We start from the raw sequence: 18,772 nt of genomic DNA, 5'->3' as shown, positions 1-18,772 counted from the left end.
TACCTAAAAAGGAAATGAGTGCTTTCATAGCTTGTTGCCACTAACCATTAAGATCACTAAACAATCTCTAGGTGACCTCCTGTGACTTTATAAGATGTTGGAACCCAAACATGGGACACAAAGAAAGTGACTTAAAACAAAAGCTATTAACTGTTTTCCAAGAGCCCCTTAATAAAGTAGTCTCCTCTGCCCTCTACTGGTGACAAAAATAAAATCTACTTGAAAATAAATAAGGCATTCTCTGAGAGCAGCAGTTCTCAAAGTGTGGTATAGGGTCTCAGGTTTTGAAGCCCTTCCCAAGATTCTCTCAGAAAGTCTACAAGGTCAAAACTATTTTCATATTAATACTAAGACATTATTTGCCTTTTACGCTCTCGTGCTCTCTTGAGTGTACCAAGTCTGAAAAGTTCACTGATATGAGTTCAGATTCATTATAACTAACCTTTTAAGAAATTACCTCTTGTTGAGTTTTAAAGAAGAATAGACACAATTATCTGAAAAGATGATGGAAATCGCCTCCCTTTCCAACTACATACCTATGTGAGTATAGATTTTCTTCATCTATTTCAATCAAAACAACCTGTCATGACGGATTGAACACAGAAGCAAATACAAAAATCCAGCTCTCTTCTAATAAGACAGACATTAAGGAGATTTGCAAAAATGTAAAACAATGCCACCCAAATGTAAAACAATGTCACTCTTCCTGCTAAGTTATTTTATTTTGCAAAATACATTTTTTTTCATTAAAAATGTCATTATGTTAACATGTAACAGGTTACTGTTATATTTAAATAAAGTTAAAAGGTTTCTCTTGAAGTCTTAATTTCTAATACAGTAAATATTGATACACATAACCCACATAAAAGCTCTTTTAAGTCCTCAACACTTTTTAACAGTGTTAAGTGCTCAAACCAAAAAGTTTGAGATCTGAGGCCTTAAAACAATGTTTTCCAAATTACAGTCATATAGCACATCCACGATTTTTGCCATTTATCTGAGTACCAGGTGTATTCTTAGCTTTACTTGTTTATTTCTTCAAATTAAATCATTTTTTAAACCTAAATTAGTAATAGTTAATATACTGTCCTAAGGGCTTGGTGTATTTAATTCAATCCTCACACCAACTCTGTGAGGTATGGAGTATTATATTATTATTCTTGTTTCCAGATGAGGAGACTAAGGTTAAGCTATTTGCCCCAGAGCATATTCAACTCTGGCAAGCTGGCTCCAGAACCCAAGCTCTTGATCACTACTCGATGCTTTTCAGCCTCAAAATATTTCTCTACCTACTGCCTAAAACCATCCGTATCACACTTTGGGAAATGCTGCCCTCATAAACAGTATTATTTATTCTTCCCAATCACCAATGTAAATGTCTATGCTTTGTGACATTTAAAAGCAGACTTCTTAATCTGTGCAGTAGTTTTTATTAAGTTCAAAGTACAAAGCAATATGGTGTGCAAAAATAAGGGTGATACAGCTTCATTATTTACAAATCACCAAAATTTCCAGCCCCCCACCACCACGTAATTCAAATTTAATGACAGAGTTCAACAAATATATATTTAGTGTGGAAAGTTATTTTAGGAAAACTACTGTTGAGATGACCTCAAGCAAAACTTCACCAGAACTGAAAAACCCCTTTCAAATTCTGCTTAACACACTTCCTAATAATGGAAGTGAAGATGTTATTCTTATTTGCCCCATAATTGAGAACAGAAATGGAAGGCAGGGGAAGAGAAAACACTTAATGCTGTAGAACTTTTGATGGCTCAAAAGGGAAAGACTTGGTTTCTTCCCACCTGGACTGAAGCCTTCTTTCTCTTGCAGCCTTCCCCAGCCCCATCCCTGGATAACTCCTTCTCTATCCAATTGCTACCTGTACCATCCATTCACCAATAGTATTATCCTGCCATGTTGAATATCTTTGGTCTATATGTGGAGTACCATCTCCCCAAACAAACAAGATGCTTGAGAGCACAAGTCATTAAATTATATTTCTACCTCCAAAAGCACTGAGGATAGAATACTACATACAGTTGACTCTCAGTAAATATTACCTCAAAGGTAGTCAAAGGCAGATGAAAAGACGTTTAATCTAGCTGGATATAATTTTAGCAAATACTTTAATCTTGTCTCAACATCCTCTGTCCATTGGGAACATTTGAATACTTACTATGCACAGGTATTTTTTTAATTCCCTTAGCAGCTGATATGATAAAACAGCAGAAAGATTCACACAATATATAATAGCCTGTCTGTGCAAAATAATATCATTTTACCAAGTTACTTAAATTATTCTTTTTCAAATAGGAATGCTTGAATTCTCCTAAGCTAAATGAGTAGATGTATGGAACTCCACCACATACTCTTTGAGAGTTAAAGAGGGTCTTCCGATGAAGTGTATATGCTTTGTGACAGATGATTACTTCCAGACTTTTTAACTTATTTATTCCTGTTCTCAGTCATGTTCTAGACAGTTTCAGTTACTGGACAAGTAACCTCTCCATTAGCAAGTTAAAATTGTATTTTGCACAATTTTAATTGTATTTTAATTCTTCATTTGGGCAAAGTAGTATAGTTACCATACTGCAGTTGAAGGTGTCTGAATTCAAATCCTAACTCTATCACGTAGGAGACTGGCATTGTGCAATTTCTAATGTACCTGAGCCTTGGTTCCTTCATCTGTAAAATGGAATAGAAGTAATACCTATCTCATGCGATTGTTGTGAGGAAAAAAAGATACATACATAAACAGCACACTATAGGGACTGACACTTAGCAGGCACTCAATTACTCTTATTAATAACTTTTTTTTTTGCCTGCACCTCACGGATTGTGCGATCTTAGTTCCCCCACCAGGGATTGAACCCGGGCCCTCCGCAGTGAGAGCGCTGAGTCCTAACCACTGGACTGCCAGGAAATTCCCCATTAATAACTTCTTTTCACTTGCCGCAATTATGGTATAATGTTTTGGGAGTTTTCGTAGTTTGGGGGGCGGGGGGGGGAATCTCAAAATCTGAAACTGGGAACATCACCTTCATGTACCTTATTTTGCTCACGCTACAAACCCCTTCCTCCAAATTATACGCTCTAATTTATAAGTAGGGCCCTACTTCTTGCGTATCTTTCTCAAAGCTCCAGATAACATCAGAGGCTCCATACTGAATAATCTGCCTTGGTCTGAGAAGGGGGTTCGGCAGACCTAGGTTCTAGGCTCTAGGTTCGTGTTCTGCCTCTAATTTGACCATGTGATCTTGGTCAGGTTAATCTCTTCGGTGAGCCGTGGGCGTCCTCAGCTGTAAAAGGAGAGTGCCCAGGCTACACCACTCCCAAGGTCCCTTCTAATTCTAAATTGGGAAGATCTTATCAACTCACCAGGAAAGATTAAAAGTGACTGTAAATCCCTAAATCCTCGCCCCAAAACACAGCTCAAACGTCACTGCTTCCTTTTTCTGGACTCCTTAGCACTTTGTACGAATCTCTAGTGTCCACATCTGACCCTGCGCCCTCAAGAGGCTGGGCCCTCTCTGAGGCTGTGTCTGCAGTCCCCTTACAGGGCTGCAGCAGGGACGGCTGAAATCAGGCACCCGAGATGCTTAACACAGCGCCTGGCCCAAGGTAAGCAAGCGCTCGAGATATTGTACTTGGTTAGTATCAGTATTCAACGGACCCCAGCCCTCCCTGAACCTCGGTTTCCTCAAGGGTAAAATGAGGCTGGACAGACCCTGCCCAAAGCCCCCAGGTGCGGGGCTGGGCGGCCTCAGGGCCAGAGGGGTCCCGGGGAGGGCCTGAGGGGCGCAAGCCGCGGGAAGAAGGGCAGCCCTGGAAGACCGCTGGCCCTGAGAGTCCCGGGTGCAGCCAGGCGCCGAGATCCGTCCTCTCACCTCCCGGGCTCAGCAGCAGCTTCAACGCCTCCAAAATCCGCTCCAGACCACACGTTTCCAGAACCCCGCTGCCCGCCGTCTGGCAGAGGGCCGCCATGACTGGAGTGGGACGCGCCATATGCGACCTGCGCAGGCGCCTCGGCGGACCGGCGTCGCCCACGTTGAGCGTGGCCGAAGCCCTAGGGGCGGGGCCCGCGGCGTGGGGCGGGGTCGACTTGGTTGGGACGGCGACCTGCACGAAGAAATCTTTTCTCGGGCCACCTGTACTCCCCGGGGGCGGGGGAAGTAAACATAGCTAACACAACTTACCTACATGCACGATTTCAGAAACAACATGTTTAACCTCTATATAATGAAAAAGGATGAGAGAAGTAGTTTAATTATGACATAATATGAATTTCAGTATGAAAATATTTGAGTACCGGAACACTGAAGGTCATAGTGAAGCAATCAGTTGCTGCACCTTCTTATAATTAAGTTTGGGTATGTAAAACAATATTCAACCGTTGAATTTCTTCATTAGTGATATTTAAAAATAAGTACTGGGGGCTTCCCCGGGGGGCTTCCCTTCCCCGGTGGCGCAGTGGTTGAGAATCCGCCTGCCAATGCAGGGGACACGGGTTCGATCCCTGGTCCGGGAAGATCCCACATGCCGCGGAGCAACTAAGCTCGTGTGCCGCAACTACTGAAGCCCATGCGCCTAGAGCCCGTGCTCCACAATGAGAGAAGCCACTGCAATGAGAAGCCCGCGCACCTCAACGAATAGTGGACCCCACTCGCCGCAACTAGAGAAAGCCCGCGTACAGCAACGAAGACCCAACACAGCCAAAAATAAATAAATAAATAAATAAAATTTTTTTTAAAAAATAAAAATAAGTACTAAACACATCCATTGTGAATAGCTACAAATATTGTTATTGATGATATAATTTCTTAAATGGACTCAGTTCCCAATAAAAGCTCGATCTTGGCCCTATTTACAGGCATTCCTGGAAAATTCAACGTCTATTAAAATCGTGCCCCATCAAAATTGAGTTAATATGTAAAACAGAATGCGTTGGAGATTTATATCATCGAAACAGGTTTTCACCTACATGAATCCTGGTGGGACATTCAAAAGTCATGTTGTCTGAAAGGCATGCTGCAAATCCAGGACAATGCTTCTGAGAGCAAGACTTTAGCACGCCTGCCTCTCCCTTCACTCAGTCAGTAATTTCTCCTGTCATTGTCACAACCAGCTCCAATACCCACTTCGTGAAACTGCTCCCAAGAGGCTGTCCTGCATCTCCTTGAGATCCCCTGAGCTAACCTGAGTTCATGACTGATGACTGCTCTTCAGCAGTTAGCTGCTGGAAGTCTTGGGAAATGGGATGTGCTCCATATGCAAGACCATGCATGCCACTGGGGGAGGACATTGTTCATTTAACTCTTCTCAGTGAGTCAGGCCCCCTCCAGGTCACTCCCATTTCTCTGGGCTCCAGCCCTATTCCATCAGCCATTTCCTACTCTCTAGAATGAGAAGATAACAGAACCATTTTCAGTAGGCTATCTTAGGGAGTTAAAAGTGATACTGCTCTCAAGTATTTAGCAATGTCTGCAACAGAAGGGATGCTTAATAAATTTTACCTGGATCTACCTCCCCATCTCTTCCTCAAATAAAACCTGCCAAAATATCTATAAATTGGAGGAACATTTTTGAAGCGGAAATAAATGACCTACAAAATTTCCTAGCACTCTTTTCATTATATCCCACCCTAGGTTTTGTCAATAGACAGTTTTTCAATTATGTGTGGACACAAGTTCATTTTGGGGAAAAAAAATTTTAAGGTCATTTCAAGGTGTTAAACATTTAGCAAAATGGGTGTAGGGCATCATGTGGGAAAGGCCCACCCCTCATATTTGTGGGGATTAGTGAAAAATACAAATGGAGGCCCTCATACCATATGTCTAAATATTTCAAAGTATAAATCAAACCAGTAGACAATATTTTATTAAAATATTTTCTATCCTCCTACCTTGAAAAATACACCAGGTTTGAATTGAGGATTCTCAGTCTTCACCTCAGAGCTCCATACCGGACATGGCTATATGGGAAGAGCCAGCCCCCCACCTCTGGCCTGACCCCTTTTTATTCTCACTAGTGTCTCCATCCTGCACACACACATGCAGACACCCCAGCCTGGATGTGCACATCCAAGCTCTGTTCACACACCTCCAAGAAACTACCACTTGGCCTCCCTAGGGCTAGGTGCGCACACACAGGGATCATGGTGCACCTTCCAGAGGGCAGACCAAGTGAAGAGGCCCACAGAGCCCTGGAAGCAGACTCAGGGGTGGCTGGGCAGGAAATTCGAGGGTCCCAGAACCTGGAGGGTGGTGTGGGAGGAGGGTGAGGTTTTGGAGTGAACAAGCCTGGCCATGGGGAGGGGCATGGTGGAGGAGGCCAGGTAGAGCATGGACCCAGGGCTGGGGCCTTCCTAGCCTAAGCCTAAGGGCAGTACTGATGTGGGATTTCCACAAGTTTAAGAGGGTTCCCAGAACTGAGACTCCTTTATACCAAAGCATTATGGCACCAGATTTTATCTTTCAGGCTCCATAGCCTCAGATACCACAAAGTGATGTGCATAATCTTAAAAGCAATGTCATGAAGAGTCTATAAAATTTTTTACAGCAAGAAAATATATCCCACATGGAACACTGGGTGCATTTTAATCCGTGTAATGGGATGTTAGAGGAGTGCCTAGGGCCTATAAGGCTGTAATTAGGTCCTGCGTCTGAAAAAGAAGCATTCTCAGGCTTCTCCAGGCCTAAAAAATTATTCAAATGGGCTTTTAAGTACCCTATGTCCCAAGAGTCCAGTATTTACACTCACAGAATTTTAGTTTGTAGGAATTAAATGCTGGTAGCCCCTTCCTCAGTTTGCTCTGGGCAGCTTTGTTAAAAAACAGAAGTACAGCTGGGAGATCCCCTGGTAATATGCTATTAAACATCCATCACAAACAATACCCTCAAGAGCTACATGGAGAGGGCGCTGCTTCTCTGCAATGAACCATATGGGGTTGTTCAAGACACACAAAGAAGTCTGTATTGATGTAAAACATGTTTAGTTGATTTGAAGTTAGCCAAGGGACCCAACCTTGTCAGGAACTTTAGGGTCAGCAGCCGAACAAGCGATTTAAGCAGGCTGGGGGCTGTTTGCCTCAACCCAGACCTAACAAGCCTAAAGCATCCAATAGTTATCAATGGCTGTTTTTATAGAAACAGAATTCCCATCAAAGACTCCAGCAATTGAAGGTTCTTATAGGTTCTTATCTTCTAAAGTCACATGTGATTACTGGAGTGGTTGCATTCCATTTTCCATAATTGACCCCCACGTTCTTTATGATATTGTATATACACATAATGGAATATTATTCAGCCATTTAAAAAATGAAGTTCTGGGCTTCCCTGGTGGTGCAGTGGTTGGGAATCCGCCTGCCAATGCAGGAGACACAGGTTCGAGCCCTGGTCTGGGAGGATCCCACATGCCACGGAGCAGCTAAGCCCGTGCACCACAGCTGCTGAGTCTGCGCTCTGGAGAGAAGCCACCGCAATGAGAAGCCTGCGCACTGCAACGAGAAGTAGCCCTCGCTCTCCGCAACTAGAGAAAGCCCGCGTGCAGCAACGGAGACCCAACACAGCCAAAAATAAATAAATAAATTAATTTTTAAAAAAACTTTTAAAAAAATGAAGTTCTGATACATGCTGCAATATGGATGAACTTTGAAGACATTATGCTAGGTGAAATAAGCCAAATTTAAAAGGACAAATATTAAATGATTCCACTTATTTGTTTGGGATGATGAAAAAGTTCTGGAAATAGAGGTGATGGTTATACAACATTTTGAAGGTACTTAATACCACTGAATCACACACTTAAAAAAGTGTTTAAAATGGTAAAATGTTATATTTTACTACAATTTTTAAGTCTACCAAAAATAGTCATACCCCTCCAGCAAAGGAAAGTTGCAAGCCCATACCAAGATTTCTCAACAGCAGCACTACTGATATTTTGCGCCTGATAATTCTTTGTGGAGGGAGGCTGTCCTGTGTGTTGTGGGATGTTTAGCAGTGTCCCTGACCTGGACTTGATGCTGGTAGCACCTCGCCAGTCATGACAACCAAAAGTATCTCCAGAAATTGCCAGCGTCCCCTGGGGGAGGGGGCCACAATCTTCCCCAGTGGAGAACCACTGCCCTGTACTAACTTTGCTGACCTACAATGTTATTTGAAGCCCTGCTTCTTTCTATCCCTCGGCACAACCCACAGTAGCCACCTGACAAGGAGATTTTATTGGTTTCACTACATGCCACATGGATGGATATCCTTCAAATAAAGTGGCCTTAGGTGCACAGTTTCCCCGCTATTCTGCCCCAACAGAATGACACAAAATTCAGGGGAAGTCATTTTAATATGAAGCTTCTTGCTCCATGTTTTGAATAAGCTCACCTAACCATTTGTCTGTCTGGCCTGGAATTGTGTAATCAAATAAAACAAGTTTGACAATGGTGTAACAAAATTCTTTAATAAAATTTATAAAAATGAATATTTAAGAATAATTTTTCCACCTTGAATTGTTTTCCTTTTCCCAAAGAAAATACAAAATTATCAGAACCCACACACATATACACTCAAAACTACAGTGACATTCTCTACACAGAACTACATTAGAGTTTAAATTGCTGAAAAATCAAGACAGTTCTAAGAAGTGGTTGCAGGGATGGGTTTTTCTTCCAAAAACAGCTGATAGGGAAGCAATTTAGATAAAGTTCTGGTCTATGGTTGTCAAAAGTTTCTTAAAGGTTGCATTTCAACTAAAAAAGGATCCAAATTAAGGTTCTCCCTACCCTCACCTCCCTTTGCTAACACCTAACACCCTTTCAAGGAGTGTTTTCTTCCTGCTCCTAAGAAAAAAAAAATTTTGGATTTTTAAAACATTCTGAAGTTTTCATGCACAGTTGGAATTTGGGGCAAATGTGTCCAGACCAGCCAGCATTTTCTATAGACATCAACAAAAGCAGGCACTGGGGATTCTGTGCTTTGGGTACAAACCACGGTACAAGGATCCTAGCAGGAAACACGTGTTGAGATTCCTCTACTCTTTCAGAATTTTCAGGGCTGGAGGTAGAGCCACCTCAACCGTCTTCAGCCTCAGTTGGCTCAATTTCCAGGCTCAGTGACAATCTCCCCTGCCATCTCCACAGCCACTTTTCACATTTCCCCTCTGCTGGGATGAGCCAGCTTCTGTCTTTGGCTGCAGCACTTCAGGCACTATTCTGAGTCCCGGAATATATCACTCTTTTGTTTTAGGGAAAAATGAACATTAAAAGTTCAGTGGCACCTGAAAACTCACCACCTTTTCTGGTCCAGGCTCCCTGTTTAGAACCAAAGCACCCCATAACGACATTCACATAACAAACACTCTTACTCAGAACAAGTAAACTGGATAGATGCCCATTTCAAGTTACGTGTTCAGGAGATGGAAAAGGAAAAAACCGTTAAAAGGTCTTAGGAGTACACAATACCCAGTCAGCATACAGCCAGACTAAGACATAAACCTCTTTCCCTAAAAGAGCCCAATAATTTCTGCATCAGAGAAATGTAATAGAATTCAGAGGAAGTAAGAATGGATATTAGAACATGGGACACCAGTGCAGTGACGGGAGGAACAAAAGCACACAAATTAATTTCTTTATATCTACAATAGGGAAATTGACCCCTCACCTTCCTTTTAAAAATGAGACAAAGCCCTTAAGGAAATCTGCCAGTTGCCAGCAGAACCTTCTGAGGCTGAAGCTACTCTTTTGAAATATTAAAATTTGGGGGTCTTCTGGACATCGTCATCATGTAAAGAGTGATGAAAGGGAAAAAAAGATTCATGGAATAAGTCAAAATCGTTCTAACACACAGATTAGATCTATAAAGTGGAAATCATAACTATCCTATCACTGATCACGGGTCTCTTCTCCAGAAACATATCTCAAGTGAAGGGAGCTGGAAAACCACCAGGAACACTATTCCCGCATTTCCCATCACATGAGTGTAGGGACCCATCTGTCTCATCGGTCTTGAGTCCCCTAGTTGTCCTCGCCGCCTCCATACATGTCCGCCAGCTTCTTGAAGCGATTGCCCCATTCGTTCAGGTACTCATAGTCCTGGTCTCGGTCTGACTCCGAGGAGTTCAGGGAGCTCAGACTAGCAGCTTCGGAACCGCTTCCTTCATAATCAAACACCAGCAGAGAGTCATAGGGTGGGGCGGTGGGGTCACTATCCGCTGCCTTCAGGTTCTAAAGAAGGAAGACAATAGGATCTTTCATTGAGAGGAATCGCACACCTGTCATCTTAGGCAAGATGCTTTCTTTTGGTGCGTAAAGCCAAGCGTTACGGCACAACAATGAGACCGTCCTGCAGAACGCCAGGAGCACTGAACACCAACAAGGGAAATGTAATACATACTGGAACGGAAGATGGACATGATACATTGTTAATGAAAAGAGAAAGTATGCAGAATGTTTTCCCCCTAAACGAAACTGGTAAATTATATGTAGGCAGGGGAGATGAGCACCAACCCATCAGGATGGAAAGAGACTAAAAACAATGAGGACAGTCCTACCAGGCCGCACAGCCTGCATTTCAGCCCGAGAAGATCTGAAAGGATGAATGCCAAACTGCTAAATTAACTTTGGTGATTATGGTCAGGGGAACTGAGGGAGGACTTGCACATTTTTTCTTTATATACATTTCCATAATTTATATTTTTTAAATAGCAAACATTTTATTTTTGTAATTAAGAAATAGCTATAATCAGATATGATGATACACAAATGAATGTGAATGGAGGAAAATACCTGAATCCAGATGTATCTGAAAGGGATGGTTTAAAGTGGCCCTTCCTGTTCTCAGTTTTCTCTAAGATCCAGTGCCTAGAATGGATCTGGCTCGATCACTTCCAACACTGCCGTGCTTTATATAGTCCTTGGTGACAACAACTCCCCAGAGAAGCTAAAGCAAAACCTGCCCCCCACCGTGAAGACTTGCTGAAGGCCACTGGACCATCAGACAAGCCCTGAAAATCATTCCAGCAACTGAGCAAGTAATCAGGTAACATAGTTTAAGGAAATAGATCCCACTGGACTATTATTATCTTACTTGGTTCTTTGCTTAACCCCACCAGTTCTTCCTCATCTTACCCTAAGCTAATTAACTTAATGCCTATTTCCCATCCTCCCCTGCATATATGGACAATCCTGGCCAATAACATGTAGGATGAACTTCCTTCTTGCCTAACAGTTTGCTAGAAGAAAGTTTTTGCCCTCTGCTCTGCCCTCCCTACTTCTTGACAGGAAAACAGGCTCAAGGCCTGGAAGTGTGGCCGCCATCTTGTGATCATAAAGCAACAAGCATGAGAACAGGATCTGCTTAGATCATGCAGCAGAAAGGTAGAAAAGGGTGATGCACCAGCCTAGACTGCTTACCCTCGTCTTCTATTTGCATGAGGTAAATCTACTCATATCTATTTAAGCTTCTGGTATTTATAGTTGAATGCATTTCTGATATATACAATATGGAAACTATTTTTCTGGCCCTCAGGTAGCCTTGTGATACACATTTAACATTACATCCCAATGTAACGCAGGGAAAGAGAGACCCATTAGTGAAACGAAACTGAATCTACTATGAATCTCTTTAGTTTCATTTCTTATTCTATTAAATCTTTTCAAGCAAGTCTTGGTTTTGCTGTATGAACTCTACAAATTCCCTAAGACTAATTCAAAGTGCTATTAGTTCTGAAATTTAGATGAAGCACAAATCAAAAAACAAATAGGGCTCAGGGGTGAAAACATGGTAAAGGAAAGACTCTAAAGATTTTTTCTCACTTTTGACACAACTGCTCCTTTCCAAGTTTAGAGGTGAGTTTGTTGTGTCTTGGCTTTTGACTCTGCTTACTTACTTCATCAATAAAGTTTCCAATTTCATCAGGATTGGCAGGTCGGGGTCGATACTGGGGCACACTCAGGAGGGTTGGCGCCACATCATTGCGAGTTACTTCAGGCCGAGCATCCAGGCCCCTGTGTAGCTGGCTCAGGTCATAGTCCTTTAGAGAAAAAGGTAAAAGCATAGCAAAGAGTAAAACAGAAACAGTCATAAACACAGGGTCATATTTGGTTTACAGACTATGGTACTGGCTAAGGCCTTAACAGTCAGCTGTATGATATCTACAAGCATGTGCCAATGTAATCTGAAATGGCAGCTGGTTTGTTTTTTTTTCTTTTCTGAAATGGTAGTTTTCAACCTAAGAGTCTCCAAATAGCACTGGAAGGAAATATAGCATAAAAGCCTTGTGAGGAACATTTGTGGGTACAGATGTAGACTGTTTTACCTTATTAACTTTTCATAGGGTATGATTATTAGATTATTATTCTGCAAATACTCACTCCTTTCCCACCCTATCCTCTGTGAAAAGAACAGAAATCCATTAATGTAGGGCTATGCCATTTGACTTGCTTTGACCAATGGGACATTAATACATGTGACACAGGCAAAGGCTTTAAGTGTACTTTGGTCTTACCTGCTGGGACAAAGAAGATAGGAATTACATGGAACATTCCTGGACACAACTCACAGTACACAGCCATCCAGCCAAACGCAGCCTATATCAGCCTAGCCCCAACCAACCCACACATTCTTCTGAGCCTAGATGCCATAGACTGTTTGTGTCCCCCCTAAATTCACATGTTGAAACAACGTGATGGTATTTGGAGGTAGGACGTTTGGCAGGTGATTAGGTTGTGACAGTGTATGGAGCCTTCAGGAATGGGATTAGTGCCCTTATAAAAGACACCCAGCGCTCCCTTGCCCATTCCACCACATGAGGACACAGTGAGACAAGGGCCATCTATGAACCAGGAAGAGGGCCCTCACTAGGCACCGAATCTGCCAGCACCTTGACCTTGCATTTCCCAGCTTCCAGAACTGTGAGAAATAAATTTCTGTTGTTTATAAGCACCCAGTCTATGGTATTTTGTTACAGCAGCCCGAATAGAGTAATAGCTGAGACCAGCAACTGTCCCAGCTAACCCACAAACGCATGAGAAAAACATGCTTATTGATGTGTGCCACTGACATTCTGGGGTTGCCTGTTATACAGCATTATTGTGGTAATAGCTCAATAATACAGGGTAAGGCAAACTCAGAGGAAACAAAATATTAAAACAGATCAGTCCTCGTGCTCCGCAACAAGAGAAGCCACCACAATGAGAAGCCCGGGTGCTGCAACGAAGAATAGCCCCCGCTTGCCACAACTAGAGAAAGCCCGCGCAAAAGCAACGAAGACCCAACGCAGCCAAAAATAAATAAATAAAATAAATTTATAAAAACAACAACAACAACAACAAAAAACAGATCAGTCGCTCTATGTCAAAGATAATTTGAATAAAGTTCATGTCCTGGAAATAGCAGTGAGGAGAGTAGGCTCTGGAGTCAGACCACCTGGTTTTATTGCTTCCTAGTTCTGTGACTTTGGGTAAATTGCTTAACTGCTCTGTGCCTCTGTTCATTCATCTGAACAATAAATAAATGTTAGCAATGTTGTATTGATGATGATGGTGGTGGTGATGATGATGGTTAATGACAACATCTATTTTCTTGGGTAGATGAAAGGTCTTTAAAAAATTACGCAAAGTGACACAGAGCTATTTCAAATGTCTGTCTTCCCCTAATCATTGCTTCCTCCAAATAAAGAGATTGCCATTAAGCTTTCTCCCATGGTTTTAAACACCCACCTGGTCTTCTTCTCCACCTCCTTCTTCATCATAGGAATAAACGTTGTCCCGGGTGTCGTCTTCTGGGGGCAGTAAGGGCTCTTTGACTACCCTTCTCCTCCGAACAAGTAGCAGAAGCAGCAGAATCAGGACTGGAGTGGGGAAGAGAGAGATGAGAGCCACAGGTCAAGAAGGCCATAAGCAGCAGCTGGCGCAGAGCACCACTGCCTTGCAGACCAGACAGATGGCTGTAAGACAACTCACATGTCTTCACATCCCTGAGGTTAATATATGCAGCACTACACAGTGGACAATTACATGAGAACTCAATTGTGGTCTTTAACTGGACCTTAAACCAATCAGTCATTTCCCAAAATCTGGAGCAAAGTACTCTAGGCAGCAGAAATGGTCCAGGCAAAGACTCCAAGCAGATGGGTGTGGTTAAGGAAAGACAGGGTCAGCGTGGCTGTAGCAGGATCACCAGGGTAGAAAGAAGGGGAGAGGGGGTCAGAGGGGCAGCAAGGACATGCGGACCTCTGGAGGGACTTTGGCTTTGATTCAGAGTGAGTTGAAGCCATTGAAGGTTTGTGAGAAGGGCTGGGTCAGCCTAAATGTGACTAACACATGCATATTATTCTTATTCAGTTATGGGGGGGGGGGGGAGTGGGGCACAGACTATAAAGTTGCCTGGTACACAATGAAAAAACACCAACAAATTTTAAAATTAAAAATAAACAACAGCAAAAAAAAAAAAAAAAAAAAAAAAAAAGCACTTGGTATACTCCGTATCTTCTCTTAGGATAAATCATGTAAGTGCACTTTAAAATCTATTTTCGAGGTTTTCATCTGATCTTGGGGGCTATGTCTAGGCTATATACGATTAATATTTAATTTTTAAAAAAATTAAATAATTTATTGTGAATGGGAAAAAAATATGATTCAGTGTGTTTTCTAACTTATAGGTCCTTATACCCAAGTACCTAGTGAAGCATCACTGCACTGAGACAGGAGGTGGCATACATTTGCAAGTACCCAACCTACCTGTTTCTGAAATCAGAAAGATTCCAAGATCTTATCCAGATAAACAATATAACCCCCTGGACCATGACTCAAGAACAGAAATACTGAGTGAGTTCTTGCTAGGTGGGCCAGACCTGTCTTGGCCCTGAGGACACAGCACTGAAAACAATGGAAGCTGCAAACAGCCCCCATTCCTGTGGAGCTTAGGGCTGAAGAGCCAGAGGAGGGCTATCGTTTCCAAAAGGATGCTTCTTATCAAACATTACTTAAATGTTATGTAAGGGAAAGTAACGAAAACATGGCATATTGTTATCGCCTCAGGAAGCACCACCCAACTCAGCTGTCCTGAAACCCCCCAATCCCCGGTGTCGGAGACAAATCCTGCACAAAGTAAGCAACCAAATATTGGTTGACTACACAAAAACCTTCACATCCTCTTGTCTCTCTAGAACATTCTTTAGACGCTTAATTTCGATGTCTGCCCATAAGGAACAAGACATTGGAAATCTGCACACTGGCATTGCTTCTGCTGTAAATGTTGCACATTTGAACATTCCGAAATGTTGTTCTCAGCCCCTGTGTCTAATGAAATACACCCATAGCAAAGTTAGATAAAATATTGACTTTTTTTATAGTAGCTTTAAGTATAACTGCATGGTGGCAATAAAGCCATGTGAATCCTGGAGGAAGAAAGGTCCAGAAAGTTCACTGAATTGTAAACAACTCTCTCCTTCCTTTTCAATTTTGAGAGGATGCAGCAGAGGGCAGGAGCTAAGGGGACACACTGCAACATTTCCCGAAGGCCAACAGGTAATCCCTTCTTCAATCTGTTGAAGCAGCAGAATCAGTAACACTGCTTAATCTAAACTGAAAGCCCCCAGGTGGTCCCATTGCTCCCCTCTAAGGACTTTCTTCTACCCCAGCAAGGTCGGCCTCTCTGCCCTACACAGTCCGTCAAGCCTTCCTCTCTCTGTGCCTTCGCTGGTGTGGGAACCACCACAAATGGCCCTCTGGCTGTGAGGATTCCCCCAGTCCTGTGGCCCAGCTATCCTGTCTTCCACCAAACCTTTCTCAAGACTCAGTCAACAGCCTCCTCGTCTGACTGCAAGGACCTTCGTGACCTGAACCACGTGTCATAGCTCCTAATGATAAAAAAAGCAACAACAACACTATCTTTGAGGTTTTCTGACTTGCCCGCCACCAGCTTTTAGAAACCATAACAGCACCTGTGTCCACCCTAGGGCTCAGTCTACAGGTAGGCTCAGGTGATATTGGTTTTAAGGACTGTGCCAGAAACTGCCAAATTTTCCCCAGTAACCTTTTTCCCCTTCATCCTTTGAGTCACTGATACTCACCGTGCACCCCACACTCCACCCCTACTCTCGGCACCAAGTTTTAACTGGACATATGGTCACCCGTTTAGAGTGGGAGGTTCCAGGTGTGGCTGTGTTTGGGCCGGTGGGATGTGAGTGAAGGTGATATGCTCAGTTTCCAGATATGTGCCTTCCACTTCCTCTACACCCTCCTCCAGGGTGGGATGTGGAGGAGGTGGTGGTGAGCTGGCACTGACCAAGGCCTCGCTGCTCCGAGCGTGGTCCAAACACCTGCAACATCGGCATCACCTCAGACCTGGTTAGAAATGCAGAGGCTGAGGCCCCACCCCAGACCTACTGGCTCAGCATTCTCATATACGGGTGATTTGTGTACACTCAAGCTGGAGAATCACTGCCCTCAGAGGCTGAAAGAACAAAATAGAAGGACTGGGCAGCCTTCCAGTCTTGGACCACTTACCCCTGAAATGCTCAGTAAGAGAAAAACCTCCCCCATTTCAGAAGGTAGAGGCTGAAACACTTGCCAGCTGCACTTACTCAGAAAAGCAAGAATGCCTCCAAGAATCCCCAGAATGGCGGGAACTTGCAATCCTGCTTCGGCGTAAGGCCCGGCCTTCCTACAGTTGCTGACGACCCCTTCACAGTCACACACGTGCACATCTAAGGTGGTCACTTGGTCTTTGTTCTGGTTGTCTATGAGCTTGAGATTGATTTTGTAGTCACCCACCTCTAGGGTTTTCTTTGGCTTAAAAATCAGAGATTCATGTTCTGGAGGAAGCAACAAAAATGAGGGGATCAGGAGAGATAAAAAGTTCATTCTAGATTAAAATTATTAGGGAACTAGAGACATTCCAAAGCTGAATGAAGATAACAGCTGCTTGGGTTGTAGATTATTGGGCAGTATGTCACGGACTCAGACACCAGAAACGCAAAGGGATCTTTGGTTCAATGCCACAAATGTAGAAGGGACAAGGAAACAAGCCTTAAAAGGGATGACAAGTGAGGAATTCCCTGGCAGTCCAGTGGTTAGGACTCTGAGCTTCCACTGCTGGGGGCCCAGGTTCGATCTCTGGTCGGGGAACTAAGATCCCACAAGACGTGTGGTGCAGCCAAAACAAAACAAAAACAACAACAACAACAAAAAAAAACAAACAACAACATAAAGGGGGTGACAAGTGGATATTGAGAAGGGAAATTCAGAAGCGGGAGGTGCGAGGGAAGCACGGGGTCAGAGCAAAGTTTCCAAAATAAGACTCAAGTGCCCACCTTGGTCATTGTACTCAATGGTCCAGTTGACACTTGCCCCATGTGTTAGTTCTGCTGTGAAGGGAGAAGTGTTGGGGGGAAGATCAGGATCAATGATGTTGATGATATAAGGCTGTGGATTCCTCTGGCAGAAGTCCATGTTCCGAGGTTCTGGTATGGGGCCATTGTCATTCACGTCATCGAGGAATAGGAGCAGGGTTCCCGTTCCAGTAGCAGGTGGAGAACCTAAGAAAATACACAGGAAATGTCACAGCTCAGGACCACTGATGAATCCCTAGTGCCTCCCATCAGACTGAATCCAACTCTTCTCCTGGCTCTTCAGGGCTCCCTCGCCAGGCCCCACCCTGCCCACAGAGCCACCCGTCCTGCCGGTTCCAGGCCATCCTCATTCCTGGCTGGGCAGACCTCTGACATGCCTATTCCCCACTTTGATAACAATTATTCAAGTTATTCCTCACACCAAGGACTCCTTCCATCTTCACACATAACTTTATTCATCCATTAAATTTTTAACATCTCTATGCCAAGGGATGGGGGGAGGGAAGGAATGGGAGTTTGGGATTAGCAAAGGCAAACTATTATATATAGGATGGATAAACAACAAGGTCCTACTGTATAGCACAGGGAACTATATTCAGTATTCTGTGACAAACCATAATGGAAAAGAATATGAAAAAGAACATATATATATATAGCTGAGTCACTTTGCTGTACAGAAGAAATTAACACAACATTGTAAATCAACTATACTTCAATAAAATTTTTTAAAAAACACAACTTTTTTAAACCACTCTAAGAAGTCCTCCTCACCCCCTACTAGTTCTCCTTCTCTGAACTTCTAAGGCTTTAAGATCGTTATCAAAGGATTGAGCCTCTTACAATTGCCGCAAGTTGCTTTTCAAATTAGATTCAGAGATTTATACACACGTCTGTTTGTATTTCTTTTACATCCTGACATAGCACTTGATAATAGAAAAAGTAGACCCTCAAGGAATCATCATCATCAATATTAGTATATTGCAGGGAAAAAAAACCCAGAGGAATGTATCTCAAACCCATAAATATTTATACCTGGGCGGCTATAGTGATTATTTTTTCTTTTTACCTCTGAAAATTATGGTTAAAAGAAATAGCATAAAACTTACCATTTCAACCATTTTTAAAGTGTACAGTTCAGTAGTGTTAGTATAATCACATTGCTGTGAAACAGCTCTCCATCATTTTATCTTACAAAACTGAAATTCTGTACCCATTAAACAACTCCCTATTTCCCCCTCCAGTTCCTGGTAACCACCATTCTACTTTGTTTCTATGAATTTGACCACATTAGTACCTCATCTAAGTGGAAACCCATAGTATTTGTCATTTTGTGACTGCTTTATTTCACTAAGCACAATGTCCTCAAGGTCCATCCACATTGTAACACATGACAGGATTTCCTTCTTTTTTAAGGCTGAATAATATT

The 18,772-nt window shown here is 42.9% G+C and overlaps 2 protein-coding genes across 3 annotated transcripts in view; both read right to left on the bottom strand.

Moving 5' to 3' along the window:
- The window catches only part of TANGO6 (transport and golgi organization 6 homolog), a 179,419-nt gene extending 175,420 nt beyond the window's left edge, over window positions 1-3,999 (bottom strand). For both annotated transcript variants that reach the window (XM_059905483.1, XM_059905484.1), the window contains exon 1: window positions 3,891-3,999. In XM_059905483.1, coding sequence (XP_059761466.1) covers window positions 3,891-3,987 — 97 coding nt within the window. In that variant the 5' untranslated portion in view covers window positions 3,988-3,999. The remainder of the gene's footprint in view (window positions 1-3,890) is intronic.
- Window positions 4,000-8,433: 4,434 nt separating this feature from the next.
- Window positions 8,434-18,772, bottom strand: part of CDH1 (cadherin 1) — a 77,431-nt gene continuing 67,092 nt past the window's right edge. Inside the window, exons 12-16 of the mRNA XM_059903627.1 lie at window positions 17,308-17,532; window positions 16,579-16,809; window positions 13,712-13,842; window positions 11,881-12,024; window positions 8,434-10,216 (exon numbers count right to left, since the gene is read on the bottom strand). Coding sequence (XP_059759610.1) covers window positions 10,007-10,216; window positions 11,881-12,024; window positions 13,712-13,842; window positions 16,579-16,809; window positions 17,308-17,532 — 941 coding nt within the window. The 3' untranslated portion in view covers window positions 8,434-10,006. The remainder of the gene's footprint in view (window positions 10,217-11,880; window positions 12,025-13,711; window positions 13,843-16,578; window positions 16,810-17,307; window positions 17,533-18,772) is intronic.

The sequence above is a fragment of the Balaenoptera ricei genome, chromosome 19 (genome assembly GCF_028023285.1).
Source record: "Balaenoptera ricei isolate mBalRic1 chromosome 19, mBalRic1.hap2, whole genome shotgun sequence".
NCBI lineage: Eukaryota > Metazoa > Chordata > Mammalia > Artiodactyla > Balaenopteridae > Balaenoptera > Balaenoptera ricei.
The sequence above is the reverse complement of the archived record's forward strand: the minus strand, read 5'-3'. Positions and strand labels throughout refer to the sequence as shown.